The sequence below is a fragment of the Phascolarctos cinereus genome, unplaced genomic scaffold (genome assembly GCF_003287225.1).
Source record: "Phascolarctos cinereus isolate Bilbo 61053 unplaced genomic scaffold, phaCin_HiC Scaffold_4;HRSCAF=312, whole genome shotgun sequence".
Classification (NCBI taxonomy): Eukaryota; Metazoa; Chordata; class Mammalia; order Diprotodontia; family Phascolarctidae; genus Phascolarctos; species Phascolarctos cinereus.
The window spans coordinates 219,023,063-219,043,151 of NW_027555847.1; the positions used below are offsets into that span (position 1 = coordinate 219,023,063).

Sequence of the window (20,089 nt, forward strand, 5' to 3'; positions counted from 1 at the left end):
CTCATCTAGTGTAGGTATGCCAGACAAGCGAATTTAAAAATTTTAGATTTTGCCTTTTCCTTTCTCGTTTTCGTTTTACTAATGGTATCACCCCTGTGATGGTAGGCTCTTAATTTTTCAATAACTATTTACAAGACTTCATTATAAAGATCCCTACTAGACTGTCAATTATGGCTGCCATGGCACCGTAATGTGGGTATCTGCCTAACACGGTATTGAATAGAAAGTTTAATATTTCTAAAGGACAGGATAACATGCGGAAGACCACAAATTCCTTTCCCAATCAGTGTTTCTATGTGAGTTTTACCTTCATGGCTAATACCCTGGAGGCCACTTGAGAGGAACTAAGGCGCCGCAGGAAGTAGTCCAGCACCTCACAGGTGGTCTGCTCATCAGCCTTGGGGCCCAGCAGCAAGTCCTGCAGGCGGCCAAGCAGCTGTCGCTGCTTCTGCTGCCTCTGCAGAGACAGGAGAGGTTGCTTCTGATGAGATTGGAGTGGAGAGGCTCGGTTCAGAGCTGAGCTCCTGCCTGAGGGAGCACTGACCTGGCGTTTCTTGGCCCTCTGCTCTTTGCTCTCTCCCTCCTCCTCTTCCTCCCCTGAGGTGGCATCATCGGCAGCATCATGAAGCAGGAACTCACACAAACACTGTACTGGCAGCACATCCAAAGAGCCCTCACTCGACTGAACCAGGTCTGCTAGCCAGGGCATGGATTGGGAGGAGGCCTGTGGGTGGCAAAGAGAAAAATATTAACTAAAGGATTTATTGTCCTCTCTCTGCAGAGAACACACACACATACACAGTCAGAAAAGATATGAGGTGGCTTACAGAGAGAAAGCCATAATATAATTGAGAAAACAACCTATTAAAAAGAAACAAATTTTGTTCAAGAACATGGGAAGACTGAATGACTACAGCTGAACAGTGAAAAACATCAAGTATCAAGACATTATTCTTTTAATTCTTTAAACCTCAAATCTTCCCCCATCTTCTGTGATAAACAATTTTCCGCATACTTCACAAATCTCCTGTTCCTTAAATACAAATACAGTCCATCTGAATACTTCCCTCTCAAATAAAGACATGTAACTTATGTACTTATGTGATCATTTTTCTATTATCATTATATTTAAGAACACCAAAGTGACTCTGCTTTTACTGCTAACACTATAGAGCATTCAAGTCCCTGGACTGAAAGCAAATTACATTTCCCCTAAAAATGCCTTTGGTACAAATCAGATGGCTTGTACCACCTGTAGCCCATGGATGTTTTCCTCCACATTTTTCTACGGCCACCCCAAAATCCTCTGGCATGCCTGCAGGCCGCAGGTGGTGCAGGCCTGGTCCAAATCCTCTATCACCTTCTAGTTCCATGAAGTTAAAATGATTCTTGAATATCCTTGCAGCCTTCTACTCTAACACTCTCAAACCTGTTTACTCACCTGTCTTTGAATGATGTCAAGGAGAAAGTCTGGGTTTCGGCTCCTACACAGGAGGTGACCAAGGCGGAGGGACTGATTAAGTCCTTTCACTTGCTCTAAGATGTGAGGAGGAGGTCTTCGTGGGGAGCCCCTACAAGGGAAAAAGTGAATTAACAGACCTTGGTACAATTACAAAAGAACCACTGTCATATCTCACAGCATGGGATAAAATAAGCCACTCATTTGCTAAATGTTCTTCTCTTTTTCCTTTGCGTTTTTCTTCCCCGCCACCCCTCCCCCAAAAAATCTTTGTTATAAGGAATGGCTCTCTAGAAGGTGGAAAGATATACATGGAAATCTAGGTGATGATTAAGCTCTGTTTTAAAAAAAGGGAAAAAAAGACAATCCACCCAGAGTAAAGGAAAGGGCATTTAGAGAGAGAAGTTGTAGAGATCCACAGGTCATTCACATATTCAGACCTACAGAATAAAAAATCCTTTCCAAACACAGATCCCTATCCTGTTCTCTCCTTTCTGCTCCCACTTATATGTTAGATAAAATTTCAGAATAGCACTTATATGGTAAGAGAGAGGGCAGTGAGGACACCAGAAGCGGGGAAAGGCAGGAGATAAAGAATTTGCTAGGAAGACTGAGGAAAATTATCCAGGCATAATGTCTTACTGGGGATCCAAGCTGGTAAGCTGAGACAAGAGGAGGCTGCTGCTCTCAGTGATTGTTTGTTTGGTGGATGCAGCTGCTAGATGTCCCTCGAATGCCAGGATTTCCTGCTTCTCCCGCTGGGAAATCTGGAGCTCTCGATTAATCATCTCAGTCCGGGTCTCCTCATCCGTCAGGGTGCAAGGAGGATACGAGTAATTACTAGGAACCAAATAAGAAGGAACTTGTTATCATGTCCTGTGTCAAACGCTAAGTCCCATTAGACAGCACTGAAGATCAAAAAGGGTCAAAACTCATAATGATACCACTTGCTTGGCCACAGCTTGAGCTGCCATCATGGAAGCCCCAATGGAGCTATCAAAAACAATGACAAAAGCTAAAGCTTGTCTAAGATTTTTCTACCACAGAGATCAACTTCAAAAAGCTTACTATTATCACCAATACTGCAGGGGGGATTTTTGTTTCCTCAATCTGGTCCAGTAAATGTCATTCCAGAGCACTTCAGTAACTCCTGTGTGTCTTTCCCCATAATCATTACCACATTAAAAGGGAGAGGGAAGAATGGAGTGCAAACAGCACTTCTGAATTTGAAAATTCAAGATCTACACCATGGGTTTTTCTTAACTTGGATGGAGCCTATGAACTTTTAAAAATATTATTTTCCTGATAACCACATTTCAATACAGTTTCCTTTGTAATCCTATCTATTTTATGCATTTTAAAACATTATTCTGAGAAGGGGGTCGATGGGCTTCACCAGATTGCCAAGCGGTCTGTGATACAAAAAAAAAAGGTTAATCCCAATCTGTTATAAACTATACAGAGAGAAAAAGCTTACTTTGTCATCACCATTTCCATGAGCATCTTCAGAGTAGGGTATTCTTCCCAAGCTGCCAAACCTAAAGGGTAAACAAGGCTGTTTGTTAACAGTGTTTACTCATAAGATCAGCTGACAGGCACCTGTCAATGCTCAAACGACAGGAGTGTAAGGTCTCCATACAGACATTACTTTGGTTTGGGATTTTCATCTGCTCCTCATCCCTCACGGATAAACCCCCCAAAAGACTGTAATCTATATCCTATGAGGCTGGCACTAAAGTTCCCACATTCCAAGAAGTGATTTTTGTATCATAAAAAGTAGTTACCGATATTTTCAGGATTAAATGCAGCTACCACCAGCAAGAGAGGCCATGCCTTCCAGTAAAGGGTTGAAATAGCAAGATTTGGGGGCTTGTATCTGAAATAACAGTGGAGAATGGCAATCACAGCATAGCTACTCTGAAAACAAGTACAAAAGTAAACACAGGCCAGACAGACCATAGCATGAAGAGGCAACCTGCGACCTGCAATAGAAAATTACCAATGTCCCTAGGGTCTGATACTAAACTCTGAACCAGTAAGTGATTTTAGAATGACATCATTCAGGAAGGTGCAACTAAGTGACACGATGGAGAGAGTATTGAGCCTGGAGTCAGGAAGACTAACCTTCCTAAGTTCAAATCTGGCTTCAGACACTTACTAGCTATGAGACCCGGGGCAAGTCACTTCACCCTGTTTGCCTCAGTTTCCTCATCTGTAAAATGAGTTGGAGAAAGAAATGGCAAACTACTCCAGCATCTTTACCAAGAAAACCCCAAACGGAGTCACGAAGAGTCAAACATGACTGATAACTGAACAACATTCAGGAATTGCTACAAAGAATATTCTCAAATTTCAAATTCGTTACTTGCAAAATGGGTTCACACCGACCAATGCTATGAATTGTTGGCTTCAATAAACCTAATTTTTTACCAAATTTCATTAAAATTCATACAAAATTCACAAAAATCAGATGCATAAGCCCACTGGAATCCACAAACAGAATTTTAGTGATATTTTGATAAATTTTTATAGAATACCAAATTTGGGCAAAATTATTCTTCAAAATTTATTGCAGAACACACAAACACAAAACTGTCCATTTGAATTACTGAATAAAGTCAGACTATCTCCACAGATATCATATCTTCCTTTGAAGAAGAGTCTAAAAGGATTATCCTCATTTAATATATGTGAAGACTGAAGCCAGAGGTTAAGTGATTTGCCTAAAGTCACATAACACAGACTAAAACTGAAGTCTCTAGAATGCAACTCACTAGTTGAACAAAAAAACACTACTTATGAAGCTCCTACTATGTGCTGTTGCTAGGTGCTGAGGATACAAAGACAAAAATGAAATAGCTCTTGAACTCAAAAAGTTACATTCCATCCTTTATCCTGGATACATTTCTAAAGGAGAAACGTACACCAGGAAGTAAATACAACACACGTACAAAATAAATACAAAGCAACACAAAGGTTCGCTACTCCTGCAACAGACGTCACTGACTATCTAATCTTTATGTTCCATTTTCTTCAAGAAGCAAGTACTCCTTTCTCAGCAATGCAAGGATCTAAGACATCTCTAAAGGTCTCATGATGGAAAATACTATCCACATCCAGAGAAAAAACTATGGAGTCTGAATGCAGATCAAAGTATACTATTTGCTTTTTTTTTCCTTCTGTTTTGTTTTTGTTTATTCCTTCTTGTGGTTCCTCCTATTGGCTCTAACTCTTCTTTACAACATGACTAATGTGAAAATATGTTTAAAAGGAATATTTATGTAGAGCCTATATCAGACTGCACACCATCTTGAGGAAGGAGGAGGGAGGAAGGGGGAGAAAATCTGAAACTCAAAAGCTTATGGAAGTAAATGCGAAAATTAAAAATTAATAAATTTTTTTAAAAAAGAAGCAAGTACCCCTGAGATAGGAAGTCCCTCTTAACAGATATACATCAGATTAAGAGAGGCATATTCTACCTAGAAAATGGTTGGCTTGGAGGCTGACCTCTGACCTTACCCAGGAGGGAGCTGGATGTTTTCTGGATGATGGTAGGTACACAGGTTCAAAACAGCATCAATCAGCTGGATCCTTTCCACCCTTAGGACTTCCACATCTAAGGAGAAAAGAATACCCCATTCAAATGTATGTAACAGACATTAGTACCTATGAAACCCTATACTAGTTTACCTACAGTCTGAGATAAGGGTTTGAAGGGGCCTGGTAACTAAATTAACACCCCCAGAGTAAAAGCTTCCTTGCTAATAAGGAGGGCTAGATGAGGGGCGTGATCATTTGCCTGAGCCTTCTCAAATGAGGCAAGTAAAAAGTCACAGAATTATTGTGGGGGAGACCACAATGTCTAGAATGATGACTAAAACTGCAGGGTGAAAAAGACACATGTCAAAGTGGGGAGTCAGCTTTGTCAACAAACCAAAGCAGCAGCCTTGTGACAGCCCCGACAGAATCTTACCATCTGCCTGCACCGCTGCAGCTCGCTTCACCAAGTGGTCAGCAAGCTCCATGGCATCAGCAGGGCCCAGAGGGAGCTCTCTGGACAGCCCTATCACCAGGATACGCATCAATGTGTCCTCCAAGATGGGAACCTCTGAACAGAGGCGGAGAAAGAAACTGGAATTGGAGAAGGGAGAGGTCACTGGTGTTCCAGTTTAATTTTCAGACCAGTAGGAACCACTGCCCTAGGCTAGAGGAACACCACCAATAATCCCCATTTGAGGAATTCCCCCCAAACCCTAGGACGCCATCTTCATAAGGCATACATTTTTGAACAGGGCCACTATGGGAATTTGTTTGACTAAGCATATTTGTCACAAGGGTGATGGGATTTTTTTTTTCCTCAAAGGGTAGGGATGGAGGGTGTGGCAGAGGGAGAAAAAAATAAATGTTTATTATTGAAAAAACTTTTTAAAGAGCTACTATAAGTGAACCAGGAATCCTAGTTAGAATCAAAAAGTTCTAACAACTGTTCAAGTGAAATCCACATTCCACAGCTGCCCCACAAAGTGCCTCAAGATAGAGAGAATGAAACAGACTTACTTGCGGTCACTTTCTGGGGGCCAATTATCCCATTTGTAGTAGGTTTCTGGCTGTTCTGTAAAGAGCACTTTGTGGAGGCTGCACAGAGGAGGAAATGAAGGAATTCAACATATAAGAAGCTACTGTCACAGGCTATTGCCAAAGTTTGAAAGCTCTACCAACAAGGCACTGATAGGTAGCTGGCTAAGGAGACGGGAAGATTCAGGCCCAAGACCCACTTCTGACACATCAGCGCTCTGTGGCTCTGGGCACGTCACTTAACCTCTCAGAGTCTCGAGCAGCTCTCCAAGACTATAAATTGCATAGCAGCTGCTGACCTGCACTGGTGACACTAAGAAGTTAACATTTATACAGCACTTTAAGATGGACATATATTATCTCATCTCATCCTCACAACAACCTTAGGAGGTAGGTGCAATTACTATCTCCATTTTACAGAGGAAGAAACTGAGGCTAAAAAAGGTTCCATGAGTTTTCCAGGGTCCCATTGTTAGTGTCCAAGTCCACTTGGAGTCTATTCCCTGAGCTACCAGCTGCCCCAAGGCCAGGTTCATCACCAGAAGTCTCTACCCCAATGAAATCACAGATCCCAAAATGAAATGAAGAACTCTATCCTAGGGATTTCAGGAGACTTTTCAGCTTGCCAAGAAGTTTTTAACAAGAATCTCGAGGGCAGGAAGATTTCCTGGAGCTTCTCATAGTCGATCCCTAACAGTGCCACCCACACAGTGAAGACTACTGACAAGTAACTGATATCTAAGCTTCATTTGATGTGTTAGTGTCATAAAAACAACTCCGAATGAGACACAGAACAATCCCTCTTGAAACTGGAAAAAAGTAGTCGTCATTTAGGATAACGGGATCATTTAACTTTATGATCACTAGTAGCTCCTAATCACAAGCCATCAATGAAGAGGGTTCTGTGAACAATCACCCACCACATGCTTCTGCTGCTCTAGTCTGAATACCACCATATGGCACAAATCACTGATGAGATGACACAATCTACAGAAAGAAGGCCTGGGGAAAGGGGTTGTCTCTGTTTTCCAAAGGCAGTTTTAACAGAAGACCATCAGAGACTCATACCAATGTACATAGTCTTTGGGTGCCAGTTTGCTGATAGAAGGGACAACAGTGTGGAGCCACCAGACAGCATCCCGCTGAATTGCAGCTATCTGGTTCTGGAATGATCGTAGCACTTCTAGATCTGAAAAAGACAAGCAAATAATCAGATGAAACTCTGGTAGCTTAAAAGGGGAGAGAGCAGTGTGTGGCTACTTAATTTGGCAAACATTCATTAAGTAACCACAGTGAACATGGCACTATGCTACGGCCTAGGGCAAAGCCGAAGTTTAGCTAAAACAGTTCATGCCCTCATGGACCTTATGGTCTAGTAGGGCACATAAACACAAACACACAAATCTAGAACATAATATGTGACCTCATATCTTATGAGGTCTGACTGCAGAAGATCATGACCAACTCTGGCAAAGAAATCAGGAAAGGCCAAAAGCATTAAGTACAAACCCAAGGGGGTGAGGCTCCATGAAGCTAGCAGCCACATATCAAACCAACATGCTGGTTTGGAAGAGCACCCTAGTTACTGAACATGAACTAATGCGGACACACATCCAAGTAAGCCCTGAATGCAATAAAGATGCAAGATAAGCCCGTTGCTTTATTAACATTCCTTGTATTAAGACAATGCACAGTGAACAGAGAGTGGGACTGAGAGCTAAGAGGACTTGAAAGTCCTGTTTTGACACATACTAGCTGCAAGTCATTTAACCTCGCCAGAGTGCACTAGGCAACTCATCTCTATGACTATACATTGAGGAAGTGTTGACCTATACTGGTGGAGGGAATTTCCTCAGCAGAATTCTCTAAATCAATGATACTTATCTCTATATTAAAAACGGAGCAAACTGCTCTTCCTAGGCCTTCCACACCTCTCTCTATCCCTATATTAGAATTACAGAAGACTACTACTGCTGGGCCTCCATTTGCTCATCCATGAAAACGAAAGAGCTGGACTAAGATCAGGGGTGTCCAATTCTTAACAGATCTCTATGAGCAGCATAATTTAGAAAAATGCAAATAGACCTTATCTATGTCATACTGTATTTTTATTTATTTTGCCAAACATTTCCCAATGACATTTACATCCAGTTCAGCCTCCTCAGCAGCTTGAGGCCAAGGGCAACAAGTCTGGACACCTCTGGACTAGATGACCGTTAAGGTCCCTTCAAATTCAAAAGTCCTATAACGATCAAGGTAATAGCAACAAGTTTTAGACAACTGAAATCTATGACTAACCAAATAAGACATTTCTCCTTAAAGCTTCTATTGGAATAGCTTGTCAACAGCCAAAAAGATCGAGATGTCACCCACCCCCTTTCCATTCACCTCCTACACTCCACTAAAGTACTCACAAAAAAATGCAATGACCAAAACAGGAGCAATAAAAGAAGCCAAGAGAATAGTCTCCCAATTAACCAGCCAGCCCCTGAATCCATAGCTGAAATGCTTATGTTAACACACTAATTATATTGGTAAAATAGAAAAAAAGAAATCTCCTTTCTTGCTGTCTTTGGCACTCTTCTTGGCAAACAGGCCCCCATGTATTTTGATTCCATCTGAAGCACAATCAATCAGCTGACCCCCTTAGGTGCTGAGAGGCTCCGAATGCCACCTGGACTTAGGTCTCTGGCCACTGCCACTCTTCAACCTTCCTACCATCTGTTATTCTCGCCTGCCTTGTCTCCAAAAGAAGTCAGTTCTCTAGGACTTACTCTTCTTTTCTCCTTTATCCCATGCAATCCCAGCCTCCTTTACTTGGGCCGTTATGCCCAACATCATGGATACAGCCAGCAAGTCAGTTATGTGGATCACAAAGCGCTCCTAAAACCAAAATTTAATACAAATTCATGTCAGGTGAGCTTCATGCCAGGGATACTTTCTGTCAAGTCATTCAGTATACAAGGAAAAAGGACAATGGGAAAGTCCAACATGTAGAAAAAAGTATTAGAAAGTAAAATAATGAAAAATGATACGGCAAGAAATTATCAAGGAATTCATCTATGACTAGGGGAGGTAGAAGGTAGTAAAGAGCGATATTACTAAGTTAGGCAAGAGAAGACTGGTTTATAATCAGGTACATATTAAAAAATGGGGGGAAAAAAGTGTTGTATGAACCAAATAAAAAGACAGTTGCATAAGAATTCCAGTGACACAAGAAAAACGAGGTTGCTCCTCATTCAAATCTCAACAAGAAGCTGACGAAAAAAATAAGAATTATATGAAATGTAGTAGCCAAATACAGAAGGCACCAAGAAAAGATATAAGTACCTTGAATTCCATTTCTAGATATTGTGGTTCCTTTCGTTCCTGCATGAGCCCAAGGCAAAATGCCTGGAAATTAATCTCATGCTTGGTCTGTTTGATTATCTCCCGAAGCAGGGCCCGGGAAGCCCTCAGGTAATCATCTTTATTAGTCAACAGGTCCTGGAACACCATTGCTAGGAACTATGGCCAAAGTGATTCACAAAGTAAAGACACGGTACTGTTAAGATCATACATAATCCAACATCTTTAAAAGTCAAGTATTAAAGCTATGGCAGTCAAAAGTAGAAGGTTCTAAATGGTCTAAACTCTTTACTTGAAATACTGCCAAAGATGACAGACAGTCAGATATAAGAACTGACATGATACCTATTTCTATGCCCCGCACAAAACTAGTGCTTTGTGTCAATATAACATTAATCATCATCAGTTTTCTTTCTAGGGCCTTCCTAAGTAATTCTCAGGAGGAAAGAACCCATGGACCCAAGTAATTACTTTTAAGTATTATAGTAATGTACCATATTTACAAAGACTATTCATCAGCCAAAGAGGTCATAACACAAAAAGCCAAATGTCAGGGCTCTGGAAATTTATCTAGTGTGAGATGCTGATACATCCAATTATTGACCCTTTGCCAATCTATTAATCAGTTTAAAGACTCTACTCTTAATTAGAGGCTGGATCTCCTCAAGCCTGCTACTTGCTGCCCCTGAAATGAAAATGGCCTAGAATCAATAGTGAAGGAAAGCTATCCAAGAGCACCTTTGGGGCCAGCTCTGAGCTATGCTGCAGCACAGTGTATAGGATCTGCATGTTGTTTGGGTTTCTTGCATTTGAGAGTTCATTGAAAATCACAAACTTGACTGTAGTGCCCAAATTATCCCTGTGGGCATTCAGCAGTTCCCTGGAAACAAAACCAAAGACCAGAATGAAGGATTATTAGGAACTTGTACTAGGATGAAACTTTTCATGCCCTACATTCTCCCTTACATCCTCTACTCAAGGTTCTTACCTGACACAGAGCATGTAGTGGTTGAGGAGGACTTTGGGCTTGAGTCGGATTTTGATGAGGCTGGAAATGACCTCCATGTCCTCTGAACCATGAGTGCCACAGTTCATGCAGACAGACATCAATAGGTCCTGGGCTGGCCGGGTCAACTGCAGGGATGAGAGATGAGTGATAATACTGAAGGATACAATCACCTTTCTGGGTCCAGACATCCACATACTCATGCACACAAAGACCATGGTGGACTCCAATGGAAGCTCCTTCACTTGCTCCAGTGCAGCTGCTCACCTTAGGGTTCTGGAGCCACATCTCCAGCCTCTGCACAGCCATCAGCCGCACCTCCTTATAGCCACAGGTTGCAGTTAGGAGGCGCAAGAGATTCCGGGAGACATTGTCCATAGGCTGTCGACGATTCAATTGGTCCCGAAGCATGTCAAGGACATATTCTTCCACACTCTCAGCAAGGTCCTCATACCTGAGGAAGAGGACAGAAAGCAATCCTAAGTCAACTGAGTCTGGATCTTCCTATCTTCCCTGGAAGTGAGGAAAAGCCTCTGATTCACAGCCTCTTGATGCTCTATTAAGAATAGAGAGCACCTTAACCTAAACAGGAAGAAACAGTCTCTGTTCTCAGAAGCAGTGGCCAAGCCCTCCCTTGTTCTGGACCATTTTCTCTGTATCCTAGATTCAGACAGCAGTCGTGATCAGACTCCACACACCTGGGCATGAGCTGTCCCTCTTGCTCTGGGCTCAGCTTCTCCTCTGCAATCAGCAGTTCAGTCTGACTGTCTTCTTCCTCAGTAAGGGAAGGATGAGGACTGTTCCCTAGAGAGACAGAGATCCTGGTTATACAAATTCTCTTCACCTTTGATTCTGAAGCACGCTCAACACTTAGCTCATGTGGCAAATTCCACAGAAAGAAGTTTGTGGCCTCCTTCCTCAATTCAAGCTTTATAAACTACCTACTGTGTGTCAGGCATATCCTGGATACAAGAGGTACTGGGGACTCCAAGCTAATAATACAGGCCTTGCTTGCCCTTAAAGAATATCCCTTCTACTGGAGGGAGGCATGAAGGGAGGCTACAGGTGCACCCAAAAAGTATGCTACCTTTTTTTTTTAACTTTTTTTTTTTACTTTATTTTTCTTGGGTCTTTTTTCAATCTGCATTTTCTTTCACAACACAAATAACATGGAAATGTGTTTTAAATGACTGCACATATATAACCTATATCAAATTGCCTGCCTTCTCAATGATGGGGGAAAGGAGGCAGGAAGAGATAATTTGGAACTCAAAATTTTAAAAAACAAATGTTAAAAACTTTTACATGCAATTGGAAAAAAAAATGTTTTTTTAAATAAAAAAAAGTACACTATCTGAGACAGGGGCAAAGCAGAGTTCCAGACAAAGTCCTGTATAAAAAAATTCAGCAGGAAAAAAGTACTTTATGCTCAAGGGGAAGAGTGGGTAAGGAGATGAGATGGAGGAGAGGAGTGAATCAGGGAAGGAAGGATTCATGGAAAAGGCGATACCTGAGCTGAACCTCACAGGACCAAGGACTGTCAAGCCGAGTTAATGGCACAAAAGTAATGACATAAAACCACTAACTTTTACACACCTAGGAAACTCCGTCTCTACCAGCATCTTACCAGCACTGAGGTCTCCACCACTGCGCCCCATCTCTCCTTGTAACAACATGCTTTTAGGAGGCATCTTGGTGTTAAACGCTGTCTGGATATTGTCAACAAATGTCTTGCAGTGAGGGCTGTCCACCCAGATCCGTTCCCCTAGGGAATCTTCAATGTAAACCTGGACAGGATGGCAAGACCAGAAGAAAATGATAATCAGACAGAAGAAGAGGAAGATGATTTGCTCCATATCATTAAGTATTCTCCTGAATTTCTCTTTCAATTGTTTCAGGAGTTAAGGCCTTCAATCCCCAACTAAGGCTTGTCCTAGATGCTGGGGAAAAGGGGGAGGGGAGGGAGAGAAAATAGTCCCTATCCTCATTCATAGAGCTCACAATCTAACTGGAGGATGTGATTCACATGTCAACACATATAAAAATGTACAAGAACCAAAATGCAGCAACTGTAAGACCTGTCTAAGAGCAGTCAGCATTATGATACAATGGAAGACTGCAGAGAGTGAAGCCAGAGGAACTGGTTCAAGTACCACCTCTACCACTTAACACTTGTGAGACCTGAGGTAAGACACTTAAACTCTTTGGCCTCAGTTTCCTCATCTGTAAGATGACAGATGAAGAAGTCAATTTAGAAGACCTCTGAACTCCCTTTCAGCTCCAATTGTATGGAAACCACAAGTGCTGAGTGAGATTCAAACATTACTATGGAGGAATGAAGCCCAGTTTCCTAAAATGAAGTGGCATTTAAGATGGACGTCAATAAGCAGAGAAGAGATGACATTCTGGGCATAGGAAATAGCATCAGTAAATGCAAGAAAGTGAAAAAATGTTGAATATTTTTAAGAAGCAACTAAAAATCCAGTCTGTCCAGAGTACGGTGGATATATAAGGGGCCAGTAGGAAAGAAGGTTGAAAAGATATAGACAAGCTAGGTTTTATAACTTTCTAAAAATAGAAGAAGTTATCTCACAAAAAAGTGGGGGTCCTTTTTACTACAGATCTTCAAATGGAAGCCAGGTGACCACCTGTCAGGTAGGTTAAAAAGGGGATTCATTCATTTTCAGATGCTGGTTGGACTACACCGTCTGTAAGCTCCTTTCCAACTCTCTAACTACATGATAAGATGTGAAGGGCCCTGAATGACAGACTAAGGAAATCAGACTTTATTCAGCTGGCAACAGGAAATCACTGAAGGATTGTTTAGCAGAAAGGGTTAGATCTGTGCATAAGGAAGATTTAATCTGGAAATAGTGTGAATGACAGACTGAAATGAGGAAGGACTAGGAAGTAGAAAAACCAGTTAGGAAGCTTTTGTAGCAGTTGAAGCAGACAGTAATAAGGTCCAGGTCTAGAGCAGTGGCAGTATTGAGAATAAAAAGGAAGGAATGTGAAAGGTATCTGGAGGGTAGATCAAACAGAACTTAGCAACTGACTGAATTTGAGAGATGAGACAAGGTAAGAAGGGGAAGGAGGCAGGGAATAAGCATTTATATAGGCACTGACTATGTGGCAAGACACTTTGCTAAGCACTACACAAATGTCATCTCATTTGATCCTCACAATAACCTTGGGAGGTACTCTTATCCCCATTTTACAGTTGAGGAAATTGAGGAAATCAGAGGTTAAGTGATTTGCCCACGGTCACACAACTAGTAAGCATCTTAAGCAAAATTAAAGCTGAAGATTCAAATGTATGAAAATGGGTGAATGGTGGGTCCACTGACAGATAGGGAAGTTAAGAGGAAAAGTTAATTCCAGAGGAAAGGTGGTAAATTCGGTTTTGGACCCAATGAGTTTGAGATGCTACTGAACATCAGCAGCGTGTTATAGTGGTTGAAGTGCTAGTCTTGGAGTTAAGAAGACCTAGGTTCAAATACTGCCTCTGATATTAGCTGTGTGACAATGAGCAGGTCGCTTAAACTCTCTGAGCCTTGAATCATGATCTGTAAAATGAAGAGACTGGACTAGATGATTCCTAAGGTCCCTTACGACTCTAAATCCGTGATCCTCTGATCAAGGTAGAGATGTTCGACAGGCAACTGGAAATGTAAACCTCAGAAGAGAGTTCAGGGCTAGATGCAGAGAACTAAATCTCTGTCATCTATACAGAAATGATAGTTGAAGCACCAAGAGCAGGTAAACAGAATATAAGCTCCGTAAGGATGCAGTGTCATATAATTCACTTACCTCCCAAGGTTCCTAGCTTTGTAGATGTTCAACAAATACTTAGTGAAATCAAAGAAACAATGACAGTATAACTTAGTGACAAGTAGAAAGACGGGTCTTTAGAAATATGTTCATTCAGCCTATTATCCCTCCTGCAGTACCCAAAATGTCAACCTTCCTTCACTTTGGATACTCCCTTCATCACCCTAAACAATGACTTCAAGTTTCTTGAAGAGCTTACCTTGACAAAGATCTCAGGCCAGTTCTCATCCTCTTCATATGCAGCCATGAGTAAGTTACAAGCTAACACCGAAACCAGGCTGTTTCCTTTGGCTTTGAAGTTAATGGAGGCATCCCGGCGAAGAAGGCTGCATAACGCCTGGAAGAGATCACCCAGAGATCAAACCCCATCACGTCATAACGGAGGGGACTAATAGTTAAGAGCCAAGGTGGGAAATTCTCATATATCTTGTCTTTTTATATAGCCACCAAAATATACCATAATGAATCAATGTCACTTCAAAGAACATATATATGAGTGGGATCTTAAAAGGACAAAAGTGAGTACTACAGTTCTCATTAAGCTCCACTGAACAGTTTAGCACAAGTCTCTTACCTCAATAACTCCCTCTGTGGCAAATATGTTGGGCTTGATTTTTGCCAAGTACATCAGACTCAAGTATAGTGTGGTGTCTGGTTTGGCTCGGGTCATTTTAAGCTGCTTCACGGCTCCACACAGTACCCCTTCAATTCTGTCATCATTTCCCTCTGACTCTGAAGCTTCAATCTCATCCAGCAGGACTGTGGGCAGAACTGGCAAAAGCAACCAAGCGCTAAGTCAAAGTGAGAAACCAAAAGCAGATACAAAGCTGAATATTTCTTTGGCTACTATCTCCTGAGGGATTCCAACTAAAAATTCACTAGTCATAGCATTTCAGTGAAAATCCACATGACTTTTCAAACAATAACACAGAATCATTTAAAATTTTATCCTTTTAAAAGCACTTCCACATATTTGTACATGGTCTCATTTAGGTTCTCACTACTCTGTACTGTAAATAGGGCAGGTATTTCTCAGAGATGTTTAAAGCAGAGAAGACAGGCACAGAAGGCTAACCAATAACAATATATCACACCTATATAGTGTTTTTAACTTTCCCATCAATTACCTCATTTGCTGTCACATATTGTTTGACTAGCAGGGCATTTAAAGCCCTTCATGGGCCAGCTTCCATTTATTTCATAGTACTCCCATTCATATATTCCCTGTCCTCTACAAACAGGATTAAAGACATTCCCTGAACCCTATACTGAACTATTTCTGTCCTCTCAGAATCCTAGTCTCGAAGGGGTTCAAGGCTTAAGCCAGATGTGCCCCCTCTTCCACGGAGCATTCCCTGATTCCCTGCAGTTGTTAGTATTCTCTTCTCCCTCAATTTACTATACTTCTACTTACTTGCATAGATACAAGCATGAATATTTGTCTTATTTGTACATGTTGTATCCACAGAGTAAGTGAGCTCCTTGAGGACAGGGACTGTTTCATTTCTGTCTCTGTATCCCCATATACACACAGTGCTCTCAGTAAGTGCTTGATAAACAACTGTTAAATTGAATTAATGCCACAAATTTGTAAAGCACCGTAAAGTTTACAACGCCTTTTCACACATACATACTATCACTTGCTCCTCCTATACAAACCCTATAAGATCAAGAAATATGTTATGAAAGTGAGGGTTAACAGGGATAAATGAGTGACCCAAAGTCACACAGAAAATGAAAGGGTCCCAGGCGTAGGAGTGAGGCCTACTAACTCTGAACCCAATGCTCTTTTCACTTAAAAGCTACCAAGAAAGGCAGCTGGATAAAGCAACAAAACATTGCTAACTGGGGCCATGATGCTTTATAATCTTACGTGTATCCTCATCGATGCATATAATCCTTTTCTTCCCCTTTAACACCCTATATGAGACACCCAGTAATAGCTATTCCAAATAATTTCTTCAAATTCCCAATCCCTTCTACCACCTCTTTTCTCAAGTTTTAAAGTTTGGAAGAGGTAAGATTGGGGAACTCTTCACAGGAGGCTGGTATTTTCTCAGCTAAGCAGAAGGTAAGGCTCTCAGTGCCATGTCTTCACTCATTCATTTCTCCTTCCCTACAGGCTCGGAGGATGAAGTGGCCTTCCTATCTACCAAGGTCAACCCTTCACTTATGCTTTTGACCCCACCTCACGTTCCCCAGGACTGCTGTCTGGCCCACTGCTCTCTCTCTTATCAGATTGATCTCCCCCTCTCTGACTTCTCCACAGCCTCCAATCCCCTCATTTTACAGAAAAGAAAATTTTGGCTTACAGAAGTTAAACAAGTTTCCCAAGGCCTTCACAATCTAGTTCCAGTTTACCTTTCCAGATTTTACACTATTCACTTCCAGCCCCCCCCCCCAACAACCTGGAATTGCTTAATCACCACCACCACCCTTGCTCACCACCAATTCTAAGAATCCTTAGCTTCCTTTCAAAGTTCAACTCAGATGCCACCTCCTGATGTCACTTTCCTGATCTCCCCAGTTGTTGGTGCTCTATCTTCCTCAAATTACCTCGTACTTATTTACCTGTTTACAAGATGTATCCCCTAATATAATGAAAGGGCCTCAAAAGCAAGGACTATTGCTTATTTTTGTCTCAGTATCCCTAGTACAGTGCTTGCACATACCATCTATGTTCTTGCTGACTTAACTGATATTTACATGGGTTTACAAAGTACTTTACATACATTCACTGATTCACAATAACCCTGTGGAATAAGTACCATCCTCCCCATTTCATAATCCAGGTCTCTTCTGACTCTAAGTCCAATAGTCTTTGCAAAGCACCAAGCTACTTCTCAAGTGCCACAGTGACTTGTACAGTATAAGTACACAGCAGATACTCACTTAAGTACTTGCTGAACTGATTATCTGTAAGACTTGCTGCCTGGGACAGTGTAGGGAAAATTGTTTTACCTTCAATTGGTACCACAGATGGTTCCTTGATAGAGGGGGAAATGGCTCGTTTCTCTGCCACAGCTGCCTCAGCCAAGCGCCCCAGGGCACTGAGTGGAGGAGTAGAGGAAAGCTTGGGACGTTTTGTAAGGCCAGTCAGGGCTGAGGCTCCAGATAAAGCAGACGCAGCATCTCGCTTCCGTTCAGAGGGTAAACCTGAGGGAGCTGGCTTCAGTAATGCAACCGTTGCTTTTGACTCACTGGCCTGGCCTTTTGAGCCCAATGCGATGAAATCCCCCGGTGGAGGATGCCCTATGGCAGAGAGAGAGAAAGAAAAAGAAACCATAGAATCCCAGAGCTGAAGGGTCCCTTAGAGAAATCTAATCCAGTCAAGGACCTAGAAGACAACACGTGCCCTTGAAGACAAAGGTTCCCCATCCCTGATTTAAGATATCAGGGCAACTACAGGCTTGGGTGATTTCTTTTGTAGGTTCATTTTCTAAGAATTGTTTTTAGCATTTAAGTGAATCCTAGTTTACTATGAGCACTATATTAATCAGTTAAAAAACCAGAAATTTACCTTTGCAAATGCTATCACTTTTTTTGTGTATAATAACAGAAACTGTATATAATGTTTCAAAGTTTGCAAAACACTATACCTAACCTCACTTTTGCCTCATGAAACCTATTATATAAATACATGCTATTATGTACTGGGGTAGTGCTTCCATTTTACAAACGAGGAAATTGAGGGGAAGAAAGGTTAGATGAACCGCCCATGGTCAAAGGACTAAGTCTCACACGCAGAGATTCAAAACCTAAGTCTTCTCTGACTCTGGGGCCAAAGCTCTGTCTACTATACAGAGTTCTAGGGCAAAAGTTCTAGCGCAGTTTTAATCTTTAAAAGTTTAAAACTACACCAAGACTCTGGGAAATCATGTATTTAAAAAGTGCCTCTGTGTGGATATAAGGTAGGAAGTTTCTGAATTCATAGAATGCCCTTAAGAGTCCAAATCCAATCCCTAAAACTGGGACTCAAGGTAGTAAAGTGACAGAACTACACTTGAACCCAGGTCCTCTGACTCCAGTTTTCAACTCACAGAATTTCAGTTCTAGAGCTGAAAGAAACCCACCCAGGTCTCCCGATTTCAAACCCCTTATTTTACAAATGAGGAAACCGAGGCACTTAGAGAGACTTGTCATGCCGGGGCTCTCTCCACCGCCCCTGACAGTCGCCAGGCCGACACTCCCATTTCACAGATGGGGAAACGAAGGCGACCTCTTGGTCCGTGGGGGCGCGGCGGCAGAGGCTCACCGGAAGGCTTGGCCACGGCGCTGGGCCTGCGCACCGTGGTCGGCTTCGCTCGGTTCATCTTGCCCAGCTTGGCGTTCCCGGGGGCTGCGGGGTCGCCTGCAGAGACAGCAGGTTGGGGGGAAGAGGAGCGGGAGTCAGGCGCGCCAGAGGGAGGACGCGGCCCCGAGCAGGCCGCCACGGTGGGGGGCGGGGGTCCCCGACGCCCCTATGGTGGCTCAGAGGGCCCAGGAGGGGAAAGGGGCGGGGGGGAGTGCTGGTCAGGGGGTGGGGGCGGGAGGTCAGGGGAGCCGAAGGGGAGGTTCCCCCGAGGAGGATTATGGGAATGTGGGGGTGCACGCGTCTCAGGAAGAGGTAGCCGGGCGGGGCCCGGGGGAGCTGACGTCTCGGGGCCGGCGAAAGGAGCCCGAGGTCCGAGCCCAGGCGGCGGGGGTGTCCCGGCGAACGCACCCAGCTCACCCACCTACAGCCCACAACACGGACCCTCAGTTTTGCCGCCGCCGCCACCGCCACCGCCACCGCCGCGCCGGATCCGGAAACTCATCTGCCTCCTCTCGCTCTCTCCGTCTCGCTCTCTCTTTCTTTCTCTCTCTCCCTCTCTCTCTCTTCTCTCCTCTTTTTCTCCCCCCACCTCGAGTTCCGCGCCGTCCCGGAACCAAAATAGCTCGGAGGAGCATGGGATTGGGACGGGACGGAGGTGGGGACAGGGAGGCTGGGCGGAGCCTACGCAGCGCCTACAGCGCCTCCCCGGAATTGCGCGGCCAGGAGGCGGAACTGCAGCCTCGCTCTGGTCCGCTCAGCTGCTTCCCCGGGAGGTGTCTGTCCCCAGCCAGCCGTGCTCCAAGACCCGCGGATGCTGTAGCTGCCCGGCAGGGCCTCCTGCTGCTCCTGAGCCTTGCCGGCTGCCCTTCTCTGTCCCTGTGCCTCCAGCAACTCCGGCAGTAGAGGCTTCTTCTCATCCTTCCCAGGACATCTCCAGCAGTGGGAGGGATAAGCATCGGGGGTGAACGGGGACATCAGTGAATTTTCTTTTGCCAGAACGTGCCTGTCCTCCGCTCCCCGCAAAGGGCTATGGATTGAGGGTTTGAGGAGATCGCCTCTGCTCTCCTCAGTCAGGAATCAGGAAGACCTGGGTTCAGATCCTGCCTCTGACACACACTAGCTGTATTCTCAATGCTCTCAGGCAATTGCAGTTCTCTAACTTTCAGAACAGTTGCTGATTTACGTTGTCAGTCACAGGGCAGCAATCACCACCCCCCGGAAAAAAAAAAAGGCAAACAATGCCAGAAACGTCCAGGTTTGGTGGAAATACCATTGGTTTTTGGAATGAGAAGAGATAGATTGTAGTGCACAACCCTAATTCAAAACTCTCATTATCGTTCTGGACTGTTATAATCGTCTCCTAACTGGTATAGCTTCAGCAGTTCTCTCCAGTTCATTCTCCAGGGTTTGGTTCTGTCACTCCACTGCAGTTGTTGCCTTTTGCTTCTAGAATGAAATGCAAATGCCTTAGCCTATCATTCAAGGCCTTCCACGATCTTATTCCAATTTAATTTTTTCTGGCCTTTCTTATGCAATCTCCTTATGCAATCTGTGTTCCAGACAAATGAGACTACCA

At 43.3% G+C, this 20,089-nt stretch overlaps 1 protein-coding gene across 3 annotated transcripts in view; it reads right to left on the reverse strand.

Annotated features, from left to right (window-relative positions):
* Positions 1–19,143, reverse strand: part of INTS1 (integrator complex subunit 1) — a 48,000-nt gene extending 28,857 nt beyond the window's left edge. The window contains exons 1-22 of one of the 3 annotated variants that reach the window (XM_020975238.2): positions 18,955–19,143; positions 18,475–18,570; positions 17,181–17,471; positions 14,794–14,990; positions 14,419–14,556; positions 12,016–12,175; positions 11,087–11,192; positions 10,656–10,842; positions 10,371–10,516; positions 10,121–10,262; positions 9,365–9,541; positions 8,809–8,917; positions 7,103–7,223; positions 6,017–6,094; positions 5,433–5,590; positions 4,979–5,075; positions 3,244–3,335; positions 2,937–2,997; positions 2,102–2,299; positions 1,442–1,571; positions 545–724; positions 308–457 (exon numbers count right to left, since the gene is read on the reverse strand). In XM_020975238.2, the coding sequence (XP_020830897.1) occupies positions 308–457; positions 545–724; positions 1,442–1,571; positions 2,102–2,299; positions 2,937–2,997; positions 3,244–3,335; positions 4,979–5,075; positions 5,433–5,590; positions 6,017–6,094; positions 7,103–7,223; positions 8,809–8,917; positions 9,365–9,541; positions 10,121–10,262; positions 10,371–10,516; positions 10,656–10,842; positions 11,087–11,192; positions 12,016–12,175; positions 14,419–14,556; positions 14,794–14,990; positions 17,181–17,471; positions 18,475–18,570; positions 18,955–19,015 (3,075 nt within the window). In that variant the 5' untranslated portion in view covers positions 19,016–19,143. Of the gene's footprint in view, positions 1–307; positions 725–1,441; positions 1,572–2,101; positions 2,300–2,936; positions 2,998–3,243; positions 3,336–4,978; positions 5,076–5,432; positions 5,591–6,016; positions 6,095–7,102; positions 7,224–8,808; positions 8,918–9,364; positions 9,542–10,120; positions 10,263–10,370; positions 10,517–10,655; positions 10,843–11,086; positions 11,193–12,015; positions 12,176–14,418; positions 14,557–14,793; positions 14,991–17,180; positions 17,472–18,474; positions 18,571–18,934 lie in introns of all 3 variants that reach the window. The other 2 variants (XM_078152921.1, XM_078152922.1) reach the window with 2 other exon arrangements.
* Between the last annotated feature and the right edge of the window lie 946 nt (positions 19,144–20,089).